The 15,725-nt window shown below is 37.4% G+C and overlaps 1 protein-coding gene and 1 pseudogene across 1 annotated transcript; one reads left to right on the forward strand and one right to left on the reverse strand.

The window, feature by feature from the left end:
* The first annotated feature begins 3,387 nt into the window (after nucleotides 1–3,387).
* On the forward strand, nucleotides 3,388–6,677 carry LOC103954900 (60S ribosomal protein L6-1-like). Its single transcript, XM_018649333.2, has 4 exons — nucleotides 3,388–3,735; nucleotides 4,530–4,636; nucleotides 6,043–6,224; nucleotides 6,334–6,677. The coding sequence occupies exons 1-4, from the start codon at nucleotides 3,479–3,481 to the stop codon at nucleotides 6,487–6,489; spliced, it is 702 nt and encodes a 233-aa protein (XP_018504849.1). The 5' UTR covers nucleotides 3,388–3,478; the 3' UTR covers nucleotides 6,490–6,677.
* A 315-nt stretch (nucleotides 6,678–6,992) lies between these two features.
* LOC103954901 lies at nucleotides 6,993–11,065 on the reverse strand (annotated as a pseudogene).
* Between the last annotated feature and the right edge of the window lie 4,660 nt (nucleotides 11,066–15,725).

The raw sequence follows: 15,725 nt of genomic DNA on the forward strand, positions 1-15,725 counted from the left end.
AGGCAGCACTTTAAGGTTGCATAAATAAATGCCTATTTAAACATGTGTGATGCGACTAAGATTAGTGAAATTCGAGTTATGGATTTGGGAAGCATTCTTAGCATAATAATCTTAACATGATGGATGTAGAGATAATACACACATATATATACATGCATAACTATACATATATATACGTGCATAACCCTGTGTTGTGTATTGTGCCCTAACATTCAAATAATGAAAATAAATGGTTTGATTAGAAGGCGTCATGTGTTGTAGTATAATCATGTGATAAAATCATTAAATAATGTAAATGGTGTAGTTTGGGTGTAAAGAATAATGAGGGTTCTAGGTGGATGTGTCAGTAGTCATGTATGAAAATAATTATAATAAAGCTGGCAAGACTAAGTCGTGTGTCAGACAAGTGGTCTTGTAATAAACATTAAATAATAATATAAAATATTAATAGGCAATGATATTGGGAAAACGTAATGATGGGTTTCTTTCAAGCATGGCCGACAATATCAAAGGGGGATAATAATAAAATTATTATAAGAAAGTTTATCTTCTTCCTGGTTTTCCTGTGGGTTTCTTCAGAAAGTGGAATATGGACCTGACTTCTTTGATTGTACCATGCCATGAATGATTAAAGTTTCACTCTAATATTTAAATAATGAAAATAATGATTAGGAATAATTAAAGATACAATAATAAAATATTAAATAAACAGTGATAATTTGGAGAAGATAGAGTCCTTATCTTCTCCGATGGATTTTTTTTCAAACAGTGGAGATGGCAGCGGCACCAATCGGGTTGAGTGAGAATCTGATAGTTTGAGTCCCCCGATTCCACTGGTGGTGGCGGCAAGGTCGTGATATCGCCGGAACCGACAGTTGGAAATCTATTGTTGAAGAAACTATGGCGGCATAGGCTTTTCTTGTGGCATTTCTTCGAGTGTTGGTTAGCAAGTTGGCACAGCGCGAGGTCATCAAGTATTGTGGACGCGTAAAGGGCGTTGATAAAAATCTGAAGAAATGGAATGCCACCTTGTTTGCAATTGGAGCGGTTCTGCATGACGTGGAGGAAAGACAACTGATGGTTGAGAGCGGCGCACTGAAGCTCTGGCTCGATGATCTCAGGGACTTGGCTTTTGATGCGGAAGACGTGTTGGATAAATGTCATGCTAAAATGTTGAAACGTCAGATACTCAAAAAATAGGAAGGGTGCGAGTTGCAGAAAGCCTTCGTGTATGGCTGACTTGAGTGCCATTTGTGATCTGCAAGCTTCTGAGGGTATGGGCAGCAGGGCCTTGCAGATAGCAGAATTTCTGGGATTGTTCATAGCTTTTCGTATCGATTCCCACAGACGGCGCCAAATGTTGATGCACACAATCGGCGAGGACTTTGGTACAACAGAAAGTGTCAAGTTTGTGACCTTCGCTAGGTTGCTCTGGTCATTAATGTGGATAAGTATGTAAATGAATAGAGATAGGGAAGCAAATAACATAAGATGTATCGTGGTTCACCTCAAGTTGAGGCTACGTCTACACTGGTGTTGATTCTATTTCACTATGTAAATGAATGTTGAATATACATGGAGGCTATAAAGGCAGTGTTTGCTCTCTTTGCTATTCTGTTTGCCCTTCTGTTTCCCCTCTATCTATTTCCCTTTCTCTCGTCGAGTCTCCTCCCCCTAGTGAGTGCAAGGGAGCCCTTTTATGGAATAAGGGTTTCCTCCCTTCTTACATGAATTATGGGCTAAGTAATGAAGCCCAAATACTGAGGCCCAATATAAGGTACAACAGGGTGAAACTATCTCCCCGTTTAATACTTGATGAATTTAGTGAAACCGATGTAAATTGGTTAGCGCCGACCTTTTATTTAAAGGGAGTTTTAACGAAAAACCCTCGGTACTGTTCACATTAACGAAAAACCACATTTTTACACTAAAAAGTCAAACCTGGTACTATTCACTTTACCCTGTATTTTGTTCTTATCGTTAAAACTCAAAGTTTTCAAACCTTTTTCATTAGTTTTCCTTTATTTAAAAGTTGAAATAATAAATTACAAGTCATTTAGTATTGCCTTAGAATAATTCATTTTACTTGTACATAATTCTTAAATTCAAATCACATAAATCAATTCTAATTTATTATTCTTTACCCAAATATATTGTTGTATAAAAAAGGTTTTTTAGCTAAAATGGTTCATGAGATTTGCATAAATCCTCACTTTGGTTCCTAAGATTTGATATCGATGAGATTGTCCACCATCAATCATTTTGGTCATTCCGTGAAAAATCTCTATTAAATAAGAATAAAATGACAAAAATACCCTCAACTTTTGTGAAATTATTTTGAACTATTGTTTATTAAATTAAGGGTATTTTTGTCATTTTGATTCTTATTTAACATAATGTTTAACAGAATGATCAAAATGATTGATGTTGGACATTCTCAGGAACCACTTATATTGATTTCAAATCTCAGAGACCAAAGTGATGAATTATACAAATTTCAAATAACATTTTAAGTAAAGAGCTATAAAAAAATTGTACTACGAAAGTACAGTGACCAAAATGGTCATTTTTTGTAGGGGTGGGCACAATTCGGTTATGCCCAGCTCCCCTCAAAATGGAACTGAAAGGTTAGGTGTGGTTCGCTTAAATTTATTACTAAAACCGTACAGTTCAGTTCGTGACGGTTCATGCCGGTTTACGGTTCTAACCAAAATTATATATATGTTTTTTCTAATTTTTCTACTTGTAATACCAAACACATATTTCAACCACAAATTTAAGTAAATTTGAGTTTCCACTACTAGATCTACAAGATTAGTGACCGGAAGATAGAAAATGTGCTTATAAATATAAATCAAAAGATAGAAAGGCTCATATCAAGACCAAAGTGTACATCTTAAACTAAAACTGAAATGTACATAATGCATAATATACTGAAAAAGAATGGAGAAAAATAATGTAAGGGAAGAAAAGTGATAAAAAAACAAAGGAGGGGGAGAGAAGTGAAAATTGGGCTTATGGATATGGGTTTCTTGGAAAAATGTCTTATTTATATTAAAAAAAAAATAAAATAATAATTTATATTAAAAACAGTTTGGTCTGGTTCCTTCAGATTTTAATATTTCCAAACCGAAACCGTTTGAAACGATTCGGTTCGGTTTTTGTTCTAATTTTGATTTTTTTAATCAACGTGATTTTTTACGATATTTTTTTTTTATCATGGTTCAATTCGATTTTCTGGTTTGGGATTTTTAGGCCAACCCCTCATTTTTCCGTATGCGCCTAAGTCAGTGTAAAAAGTGATAGTAGCGAATACCGAGTACCCATTTTACAGAGTAGGTCAAGGGTTTTGAAGGGTTCGGCCCATATATATACCCCCAAGTTTCTTCCCCACTGTGTTTTGTGGCCGCGCCTATCAGAGACGGCAAGCGAGTGATAGAAGAGAGAGAGAACGTACCTTCACCTCCGCGTGTTAGCGATGGCGCCGAAGCAGAGGACTCCAAAGGTGACCAGAAACCCTGATCTGATCAGAGGGATTGGGAAATACTCGAGGTCCAAGATGTACCACAAGCGAGGGCTTTGGGCTATCAAGGCCAAGAACGGCGGTGCTTTCCCCTGCCACGAAAAGAAGCCCGCCGCCGACGCCCCGGCTGTCAAGCCGCCCAAGTTTTACCCCGCCGACGATGTCAAGAAGCCTCTCGTCAACAAGCGCAAGCCCAAGCCCACAAAACTCAGGTACTTATCCATCCCTGTTCTCTGTCTTTGTATCTATAGATTCTGTGTATTTGTGTTTTCTTTGGCTGTTGACTGATGAGAAAATGTGTTGAATTGTTGTCTTAATGTGTTTGGATTCTGAGAAATATATGTGCTTTTGTGAGTGTGTTCTGAGGAAATGTGTGATTATTTTATGAATTGTGTAACTTTTTATCTAGTTAATTTGAAGATTTTGGAATGGCCACTCTTTATTTTTTGCCAGAAAAATACCAAAAAATCGGTCTGAAAGTGAGTGATAGGTGGGATTTTGTATACACATGATTATTATTGCCTTGCGTCATGTTAGGCTTTCCATTTCCGAAGATGTGCAGCTGAAATGTTGAGATGTAATGTATCAACATGCGTGCATTCATTTTAAGGTTCTGTTTTTAGGATTTTGTTTATGGTTTTCAATACCCATTTCAGTCTTGAGGATAAGAAATTGGGAACATAGAAATTGGAAAGTGATGATATGAATTTGAGCTCCTATTGGTTAGGGATTTGAGAAAAATATTTACTTTCTTATGAGTTACAATATAGTGAGAAGTTACGATGTGGAGAGTAGAAATTGAATCACTTATTCTTTTCAGGACCAATCATGTACAAATTTTGGGATGGAAATGTTTTATTTTCTTTTTCAGCGTTTGCTTCAATTTGGAATTGGTTTGTTTAGGCCTCATATAACTGAGAAGTTTATGGTTTCTAGTAATCTTTTTGTATTTTCTTCTATAAACCTTTAATAATCTGTTGACATTTTCTTTTCTTGTAATGTATAGGGCTAGCATTACTCCTGGAACTGTGTTAATCATTCTTGCTGGGAGGTTCAAGGGGAAGAGAGTTGTGTTTTTGAAGCAGCTTTCGTCTGGCTTGCTTTTGGTCACTGGTAAGTTATTGTTCTCCTTAATTGGGCTTTTCTTCTAAACTTTAATGATATTGGTGCAAGAAAAATAACAGGGAGTGAATATTTTTTTCATCTGCTTCAGTTCTTGATACCAAATTGATCTGGTTGATTTATTAGTTCTTAATGATTGTGTCGGTTGTGCTGCTGGTTGATTTCATTTTTTGAGATGATGACTTGGTTTAATATACCAGTACTAGAAATTGCATCGCATAAGGGGGTGGGTGGGAGTTTTCATGTAAGCTATTTGAGACTTGCATAGCATTAAATAGTATATGAATAATACACACACTACCTATCAATAAAACACTCTTTGTCAACCAAAAACCAAGGAAAATACTTCTATACTCTTTCATGCATAATTGAAAGAAAATATCCGAAAAGAAAATCATGGGCATTAAAGTAATTTCGCACAGAAAATTTTGTTGGTTTTTTTTCTTCCCACACCCACATGTCATCAAAGCATGTCTCTAATTAAAAAAATTAAAAATAAAAATAACCCTCATTTTTCTCTCTTTCTTTCTTTCACATTTCTTGCCAACTTCTATCTCTTCCATATTATTAGTTTTTTCTTTTAAAATCTTTTTATATGGAAGAGATAAGTTGGAGAGAAGTTGGAAAGGGAGAGTGAGAGCCCATGCGGGGAGTTTTTTTTATTTTGATTTAAAAAAAAAAAATTGAGAAATGCTATGATGACATGTGGGTGAGGGAATAAAAAAATAATTTGGTTTGTGCAAAATTACATTACTACCCATGACTTTGTTTAGTGATAGAAGTCCAAATTGTCCTTTCACCCAATATTGGTTGACAAAGAGGATTTTGTTAATAGGTAGTGTAGATATATATACTTGCACCAAAACACATATAAGTTCACATTAATGCATAATAAACCAGTAGTATAGTCATTGAATGGATGAATGTGGTGATTATTGTAGCAATAGGATCACCAGGCATTCGGTGTGGTATATTGTGCCGTATCGTGGAATATCGTGCAGAATTCGAACGATTTTTTAGACTATCGTGATACTTTTGCGTTATTTCACAAAATCTCTTCCACGACGGTATATGGTGTGCTGTATTGCGTAATATCGTGCGTTATTTCAAACGATTCAAATATACTACAAGGGAAAACATGCTCGTGAACATGTACTTGTTGCAATTTGATGAAGCTGTGGCCGTTTACATGGAAATAGGTCATTGTTTACATTGATTAAAGTGATTAGTTTTGTTAGTGTGTTTAATGTCAGTTCAAGAGAGCACCTTGGTTGTGTATGTTGGTGATCGGGATTGGTAGTTTGTAAAGCTTTTTTTTCTTCTTTTCTTCTTCATATTCCCTGTGTGCCATTTAACTCCATTGGAGTGTTTCCCACTGTTCTTTCTTTTCCCTTCAGGACCATTCAAGATTAACGGTGTTCCTCTAAGACGTGTGAACCAATCTTACGTTATTGGAACTTCAACTAAGATTGACATCTCTGGGGTTAATGTTGATAAATTTGATGACAAGTATTTTGCAAAGGAAGTTCAGAAGAAAAAGAAGAAGGGAGAAGGCGAATTCTTTGAAGCGGAAAAGGAGGTTGGGTGTTTATCTTCTGTATTTTGAGTGTATACTGTGGATGGCAATTCATGTGTCTGTCTTTTTGTTGTTGTGTTATAACCTTTTGACTTCTTTCTTCAAATTGTAGGACAAAAATGTACTTCCCCAGGAGAAAAAAGAAGACCAGAAGGCTGTTGATACACCCTTGGTTAATTGCATCGACAAAATTGCAGATTTGAAGACTTATTTGGCTGCAAGGTTCTCTCTCAAGCAAGGCATGAAGCCTCATGAGCTTGTATTCTAGAGAAGAAGCTGGAAAGTATTAGATTTTGCTTTCCTATCCTACAAGCGTTCCATTTTTGTTTGAACTCGATCTCAGTGGTGGTACTTTTTAAGTTTTATTTGTAATTGACATCTAATCAGATGTTACTTCAGATCTCGAGTTGTGCGAAGTTCTTTTTTCTTTTAAATTAAAGGAGAGGCTTGAACCTATGATCTTTACTTTCACGAAATTCACATCCATGTCGTGCGACATGAGCTAAAAAGCTTTGAGGAAGCTTGGTTGTTGAGTGTGGAGCCATGACTAACAGGAGCTAACGAAGAGATAACAGGACTTTTGATTTTGAGTCTAATTCCTATCCGACTTCATCACAATGATTTAAATCCGTTTTTTTTAGCACAAGTGCTATCTTCCGACTACCCACCCTGTCATCGCAATGACCACTTATCCGTTTAGGCCTATTTGTTTAGTTATATAGTCATCCGTATGGTAGGCCAGTAGCCAACACATTCGAAAACAGCAGCATCAGCATAAAACAGGGCATTTATTCAAACTCAGAGAAGGAAAGGTCAGATGAACATAATCTGGTTACGGTTTGCACAGGACTTGTCACAAGTAGTTTCAGAGTAAGCTGTCGGTCTGAGCGGGCAGTCTTTTGAAGAAATTGCGGGGTGCGGAAGGCAGCTTGCTCCGGAATTTGGGGTGCCTCAAGTTGTACAACCCTGCAACCAAAGAAACCACCCTGAACGGAGTCACGAAAAGCACCACAGCCGCACAAAGGCAGAACACTATGAAAAGGCTGGTTGCTCTCGGGTCTCTCCAGCTGAGTAGCGACTGAAATCTCTCCCCTTGCGTTGCTATGTCACCGACAACTGTCTGTATCCTCCCCGCTACACTTCTGATCCTGTCGTACCTCATTCGAACTATATCGTGGGGTCTAGAGCTTGGAAATGTGTCAAACTCTTCATCAAGCTCGTCTGGGTGAACTGTCTCTGCCCATGAAAGCTTGATATCCATATGAGGAGGATATCTAGGCCTGAACCTGTAGTTCCACATTCCGATGAGGAACATGTAGACAAAAAGAGTTGGAAGTATCAACTCTGGATACCAGATCAGTATCAGGAAGAGAACGTGAACAAGAACAGTGGTGACGCCGTTCTTCCAGTTGCACACATCAGCAAACCACTGGCTCATGGAAAACATACCAGAAAGCAATGACATAATTCTGAAGAAGTTGGCCTTGCTTCTCCTCATACTCCACATGTGGGAATCAACATCTAGCATGTACTCCACCACTTCTTTTCTCAGAGGCGGCTCAGCTCTGCCAAGTCTCACTGCTACAATATTCATTGCTTGGTATCGTAGATTATCGACTTGGTTCACTGTGAAAGGATGCAAGTAATGCATTTTTGGCAACAAGGGGTGCCCATAAACATGTATCATGTTAGCTATGGAGAGGGTTGTGAATCGAACAGCTAGTTGGAGTTCGCCCATTTTCTTTACTCCATTAGGCTGTAGAACAAGGAGAGGATACGAATGTGTATACATCCGATGAGCTTCAAGAGTTGATAGTCGAATACGCACCTTTCCAATTCGAGAATCTCTTGCTCCGTTGCCTGCAGTTGGTGGTTGCTTCTCACTTCCACCTAGGTGGCAGTTGTCAAAAACTCCCAATGTGATCACGGTGCACGGATCGTACACTTCCCATGTGTATTGCTCATTCCACTTAGGACTAAATGTGTCGAGAATTGTTCTGGTACGGACCCATTTCTGGCCATACCTAACCACACAGTAAGGGTCTGTGCTCCCTCGGCCATCCTTCATCTTCATTGGAAGAAGCCCTTGTGCACTTAGAATGCCAACTTCCAAAATCCCAACAGGCTGCTTCCAAAGCTGCCTTGCCGTTGGCCTCTGATCACTTATATACATGGTCGATTCATCTAGCACATGGTATCCACCTTCAAGACAAACTCTCAGGTGAATTCTAGTAGAAAACTTTAGCTCAGTTCCTCCTATCAGGCTCCAACACACCAAAACCATACTTCTCGAGATTGAACCAGCGGGAGTGAACTGGCCTGTGGTCAAGCCGCTTCTCAAACGCATCAATTGGCATGCTTATCTTACCCAACACCTCGTCCTTCAAAGGGTGGACTCGATCCTCAACTGTAACAACCAGCTGCTCCTCAAAAGGCTCGGCTGCAACAAAGACTAAATCTTCATTCCACAATGGATTCGCAGTTCGAGTTGGGCATAGCTTGGTTCTGAGCACTTGGTTCCCAACCTGAGCTTTGACAAAGACTTCTGGGAGGCGATTTCTGTCGTTAGGCAGCACATCCTGAGCTTCAATCACATTCACCCTCAGGTACCAAAGTTTTGGTGATACGTATACCTTGGATCGAATATTTAACACACCCTCTCCATACACAGTTGCAGCATCCGTATGCCATGCATCCGGAAAGGCTTCATCAGCCTGTGTTCCCATCCAGACTGCAAGCATGATCTCACCTCTAACCTTTCCTTCCCCGCGGCGGTGCTCCAGCCTGTACCACTGAGAAGCGAGCGGGCTGTCAGGTGGAACTCTGGTCGGAACCTCATTCAAGTCAAGAACCACCCTTCCAATAAAATCATCTCTTCCAATTATCTCTTTATCTTTGACAAAAACTTCCACTACCGATGACTGGATTCGGTCTTTTGAGAAAGCAAACACCTGGTTCCAATCTGGATTCATTTTCCTCTCGAAATGCTTTGTTCTTCCCTTGTAATTCCCCAGCTTTACTTCCACGTAAGGATCAAGGCTTCCGGTAATGGAGCTGGGAGGGAGGTCTTTGGCTTTCACAACTCGAACATACAGATAAAACATCTGCTCAACAAGGTCATAAGTACTTGTAAATCTTTCACCACCGCTCATCCATCCTCTTCCTCCGTACTCTCCACCATTTGGCCACCTTTCGCCAAGCTGCGGGCTGGTGTCCTTCAAGTCATAGTCGTCTTGCTGGTTATGACTACGATGCGCTTCCAGGTGAGCTGGCCGCATGGTTAGTGGGAAACCTTGAGGTTGTGTTGCTACCGATATGCCTGGTTGTTGCAGAACTTGATGCTTGTATACGTGGTGGGATGTTTCAGTTGATCTTACTTCAGCTGATTTTTGTCTGAACTCTTTTTCTTTTGGAATAGCAGCCAATACTTTGCTATTGGATTTTGTGTTTTCTGTATTTGGAGAAGCAGAGGGACTAGAACTTGAGTTTTCGGGTGGTTGTTGTTGAGACTTGGAAGGAGAGGCTTCTATGGGTTGTGGTGGAGAATATGGAGGAGCTTTGGGTTCAGATTCTAGAGAAATATAGATTTTTAGGCCAATCTCACCCTTCACAGATGAGAAAAACCACTTGTTTTCAAGTTGGAATCTTTGATAAGCTTCCTCACTTTTCTGGACAATATTTGAGCAAGGAATTCTCACTCTTCCAAGAAAGTTTCGGCCAGGAATAGGTGAACTCCTCTCGTTGAACACAGAGACTTCAATGGCTTGGTGATGGAAGTTTTTGGTTTGGTCAATATCAAAGAAAAGTTTTTGGTTCTAAATGGGGTTGAGATTTTTTGGAATAGTCGTGGTTCGGCTAAGCTTGTTCACAAAATCGACTTGTACAAATGGACTAGCAGATCCTTCGCCGTCTTTGGGCATAAGATCATTAGCATCTACCACTTCTACTAGCAGCTTCATTCTCTTTTTGCTTGCTTGGCTGCTGTGGGAATCTAGAGGCAGTGACACCCACAAGCAATCTGAAACAAAACAAGGACCAAACAAAGTGGTGCTTGTGTTTATTTGGTGAAGCAAAGAATGTTTTGATGAAGAAGCTGCCTCTCAGTTTTGTTAAAAATTCGAAAGAAGGTCGAAAACGGAGGGAAGCTTCAAACTTTATAAAGTGGGAAAGTGAACCTCTGTCATTTCTATATATTCTCAAGTTATGATCTGTTTGATTTTTTTGATACAAAAGATATTCTACTTTAATCTAGTCTAAACTGCGGGAGGGGGTTCGAACTCGGGCTCAAAAGGAGGAGCATGTTCACTCTAGCCAATGCTGCAATTTCCACATCTTGCTTTTTGTTTGCTGAGGAAATCCCTTTCCTGGGTAGGCAGCAATCTGGATGTGTTGTGAATTGTAAAGGAAAGAAAAATTGGGAAAAGAGAGGGAATTAGCTCATGAAAGGCATAGTTTCTTATTGGAAGCTTCAGGGAGAGGGAGGGGGCTTGTGATCAAATTATGCTTTTCTTTCCTTCTTTGAGCTTTCTTTCTATTATTTTCTTGCTTTTAACCTTACTTATTATTCGTGTTGTATCCCTCACCTCATTTGCTAGTATTAATACAATGTTGAAATTCTTCGACGCCATGTTCAAGCCACCTCAATTCTGATTCGATTCTAGTTGAAATAACGTGTCCAGTACCGGCATTGCTGCACCTTGAAATTTTTTGCAAAGAAGGATCTCTTGGATCCCAATTGTCCGTTCCCTACATCAAAACAGACTCTAATTGCCACATTAGTAGGAAAACCAGAAAACTACACACAAGGTTGTGAATAATTATGTCTTTATATTCCCGCGAAGAATCTGCAACCATGTTAGTTTATCGGAAAACATGATGAAACTCGAAATGCGCCAGTTGTAAAAGAAGAAGTCTTTCGAATATCCTCTAAGAATGTTTTCATTGTCATCCAGAAACGAAGGATTATGGCTGGAGAAGGCCAGGCTGATGTTTAGGGCAACATATTTTTACTTTCCGGATGAAAGGGGATATCTAACGTGAACATGGCCTGTTGTACTTTAATTTTAGGGTCATAACGTAATTAACTGTGTAAGAGTTGCATATAACATCAACTGATATAGATCACTTAGTATTATGGTCTAATGATATTCTTTTTTATTTGTAAGTGAGAAGTCTTAGGTTCGATTCTAGCCAAAGACGAATTTGAACCACATTATTGCTAGTCCATTGTGAGGTTAAGTCCACCCCCTTCCCGATAAATATCGTTTGTTCATAAAATATATATATCAACTGATATATATAGTACGTGAAATGTATATATAGTTCGAGACTAGGGTGGGCAACGGTTATGATCGGCGGATAACTGCGGTTATTTTCCCATAACATTTTAAGCTTTTACCCACATAAATGTTTACCCGTTGGATATTTACATAAACGGGTATACCCATACCCATAACTGTTTATAAACGGTTAACCATACTTATAACCGTATACCCATTTACCTATAACCGTGTACCCGTTTACTTTTTTTTTTACCCGTCTACCTATTTTTTAACAACCTGAAAATTAAAAAGAAATTTGTCATAATTTTCTTTTTTCTAACTACTAAACACCGTTATAAGTACATTTAACATGTATTTTTATATTAACGGCAATATTATTTATGAATATATGGGATGTCTCCCAATTATTTGACGGTCAATCTATTACAAAAATCATGCATGATTGTAGATTAATTAATATTCTTGTATACATACATACATATATATATATATGTAAGTACGCATCAGTTTGCTAAAAGGCTAATTTGATAAATATTTGGATTTTTATTTAGAAACATATGTTCATCGATCCAAGTCATTTAATCGATTTCTAATTTTGGGGTCAAATATTTATTGAAAACTCGAGGCCAATTAAATATAAATATATATATATAGGTACGCATCATCTAATAATAACATGTTTCTAAATACTCAAGGTAATTACCTTGAATTGATCAAAGCTCCAAAAGACTCCAAAACAAAATTGTCAAACACTAATGCTTTAGCACATTCAATCACATATATTAAACATTAGCTCGTTCTATCAACTATATTGTTCTCTCAAGTGAGGCATAAATATATATATATATATATATAATACGCATAACCATTCGTTTAAATTTCACGGGTAAACGGTTATACCCATAACCATTTATTTATCTAAACGGTTACCCATAACTATAACTGTCAAATTTAAATGGGCAGATAACCGTGGTTACCCATAACCAATGGGTATTTGGCCATCCCTAGTGAGGATCCTCCTGACCAAGCCTATCTGGCCGTTGAAATTTTATCCAACGGCTACAATTATTATAACTTTTAGAGAAGCCCCCTGTTTGTAGCCATTGGATAAAATTTCAACGGCCCGATGGGTTTGATCAGGAGGATCCTCACCCTTTGCTCAGGAGAGGATCCTGATCCACATGTTTTGATATGGGTCTAATGTATTGCACAATCATAGATAGGGTCTAATAGGTAGAGCAATTAAAGTGTCCATAATTTGAAAACAAAATTGCACCGACTGTCATTGAATGTTTTATCATTACTCTTCCAGAATTTACATGGAACTTTAAGTTACACATCAAATCTCATCATTTCATAAAAAACTCTTATCTTTTTTAGTGTAAAATATATCGTTGTATTAAAAAAAAAAAAATTACTCATCAAATCTCGTCATTTCATCAAAAACTCTATTCAACTCCTGTTTTGAATTTTTCTCGCGATTCCTGCAGATTAGTATCCAAATTTGAATTTGAATTCGCATGAAGGTATGAGAACTACAAGTAATTTTACATGTTTTCGTTGAGTCGTTTATAACAGTAAGCTTCATTTTTGCTGGTATTTGTTACATAATTCTAGTCTATATGATTCGTGAGCATTATACATTGATTGTCTTATGTAAGTAATTGCTCAAGAGGCTTTTGACATTGATTGTGTTAGCTTCGGGGGCTTTTAACATTACCAAGATGGAGGACTACATCTTATTGTTAGAATCATGTAAAATTACTTATTCCACCATCATAGGTAGTTACAATATGATAGGTAGTTATAGCTTCTACAAGTACTTATATAGTAGGTAGTTCAGACTGTAAAAGTACTTATATAATAGGTAGTTTAGATTATTGATAAGAGCATATTTATGCACCTTAGTTTAGCTTGTCTTGTGCATTTAAAGTGTTTTTCCTTAGTAAAGTAGTCTTTTAAGCTAGTTTTATGTATTTTCAAGATTTAAGGGCAAAGTACGCAAAAGGATGCATTTTGGAGCATTTTGGAGCAAAATTGGGCTTGAAATGGATAGCATATGCTTGGAGCAAAAGGAATGGACGAAATTGAAGACCTAAAGGAGGATTTGGAGTTACATCCTTTCCTAAACTAAGTAATAAAGCCTTAGGATATTTTCTGCCCAATATTTCCCACCATAGCAGCACCCTACATGCATTCACTCTTCATAATTCACTCACATGCTCTCCCATCATCATTCCACACCTCCATTGCAGCCACCAACCAACCTAGCTGTCACCCACATGCTCTCCCATCATCATTCCCTCTTTAACCCATTCAGCCACATCCATGCACTCTTCATGATGGCAACCACCAACCAACCTATCTGTCATATTCCCTCTTTAATCATTCATCCACCTATAAATAAACATTCATTGCAGCCACAAAAGAACCATGCATTCATTCACCATTCACGCCAGAAATTCATCCCCTCTCTATAACACATCCATACTTCACCATTCTTCATATTTTCTGCCCTAAAATAAGCCTTGAAGTCCCCTACATCCATCCTAAACGTTCATACAATTCAAGTTTGAGTTGTTGGAATTTTTAGGTGTTTCTTTTCCTTGATTTCAATTTTTAATTTCAATTCTCTTTGTTTTGCGCGTATGAGGAACTAAACCTCCCCTTGGCTAGGGGGGATTCGAAATACATGTTTATGCTTGCAATATGATTTGATTACTTCCAATTGCGTTTCATAAGTTGTGAATTCAATTTACTTATCTATGTGAATTACATTGATTTGTGTGTGTTAGTTGAGAGTGCACACTTAATTATCATGCATAAATTGGATGCTAGGATATAAGGAAATTTCACCTAATCGTTATGGAATTATATTCACAAGTAGTAAAGATTGATGATCTCAATCGCGTTAAGTAAATTCTTGGCATAAGTTTCATGCAATCATAGTAACAAGTGCTTCGTCAACGCTTATGGTTTTCATAGAACTTAATGATTCTTGCTTGTATCTCTATTATGCAATCATGTAGGGGACTTGTGGGGAATGTTTTGGGTTGTCGTATGCAATCATCCAATTCAATAACGTTAGGAAAATCTGAGGGTTAATTAGTACAATTCACGGTTAATCTGGGGCGTTGAGAATTCATGATTTATTGAAAAGCAATTAGAAATCGTTTTGTGTGCAAGTATAACATGTGTGGAGATGAACCCCTTAGCTAGCTTCCCATCCATTCAATTCCATCAAATTCGTTTTTACAATCTGTTCTAATTCAAAAAGTTTGTTTTGTTTTTAAATTCGTCCAAAACCAATCCCCCTTTACTTTGTTGAGTCATAGTAGTTAGAAATCACTTTAGTTTGTGTTTCTAAGTGTCTTAGGTCAAGTTAAAACCAATTTTCGTCCAAAGTTGTGTCTAGTGTTCAAAACTGCCCAGATTGTGTTTTTAAGGCAGTTTTGAGTGTTTTGGTGCTGTTTTTAGTCTTTTGGTTTGTTTTGGTGTTTTAAAGTTTAGTTTTGCATTCTTTGAGTTTAGTATAGTGTTTTAAACTTGTTTTTACGTATTTGAGTCAGTTTTCAAGTGATTTTGCAATCCCTCCTAATCCCCGGCCTAGAACGATCTCTACTTACATACTTACTACAATTGATAAAAAGAGGGTTAATTTGTGTGCTTATAATTATCACATCAATTATAAAAGATCAGTTGAAATCTAAATTTATGCCGACTAATATTATAATATGATAGGTAGTTTGGCTTGTACAAGTACTTATATGACATGTAGTTTAGACTGTAAAAGTACTTATATGATACGTGGTTTAGATTGTAAAAGATCAGCTGAAATCTGGGTTTATACTGACTAATAGGGTACCTGAGTTGAAAAAAAAAATAGAAAAATAATATAACTAATAGCGAGGCCCCCCAAAAGATTTATAGGTGTTCGAAATTTTGGAAATGTCCTAAATTAATTTTGGGAAATATGTGGTGCGAATAGAATGACTCTAACTTTGGCTTATAGCACACAGTTTTTTGTGAAAAAAAAAATTTGAAATTTTTAGCTTTAAGAAATATTTTGCGCTGGAGTGAAGGAAAATATTGCAAAACCTTTAGATATGATCCTACCGATTATTAGGTCCTGAAACTATTTTTTATTGATTCTTAAGGTGAGAAAATAGAAAAATATCTTTAAATTTGGGTTTTAAATCATTGATTACAAGTGTTTAAAAAT

This window comes from the organism of the source record quoted next, unplaced genomic scaffold (assembly GCF_019419815.1).
Source record: "Pyrus x bretschneideri cultivar Hongxiangsu unplaced genomic scaffold, Pyrus_bretschneideri_v1 Contig52, whole genome shotgun sequence".
In the NCBI taxonomy this organism is placed as follows: Eukaryota; Viridiplantae; Streptophyta; class Magnoliopsida; order Rosales; family Rosaceae; genus Pyrus; species Pyrus x bretschneideri.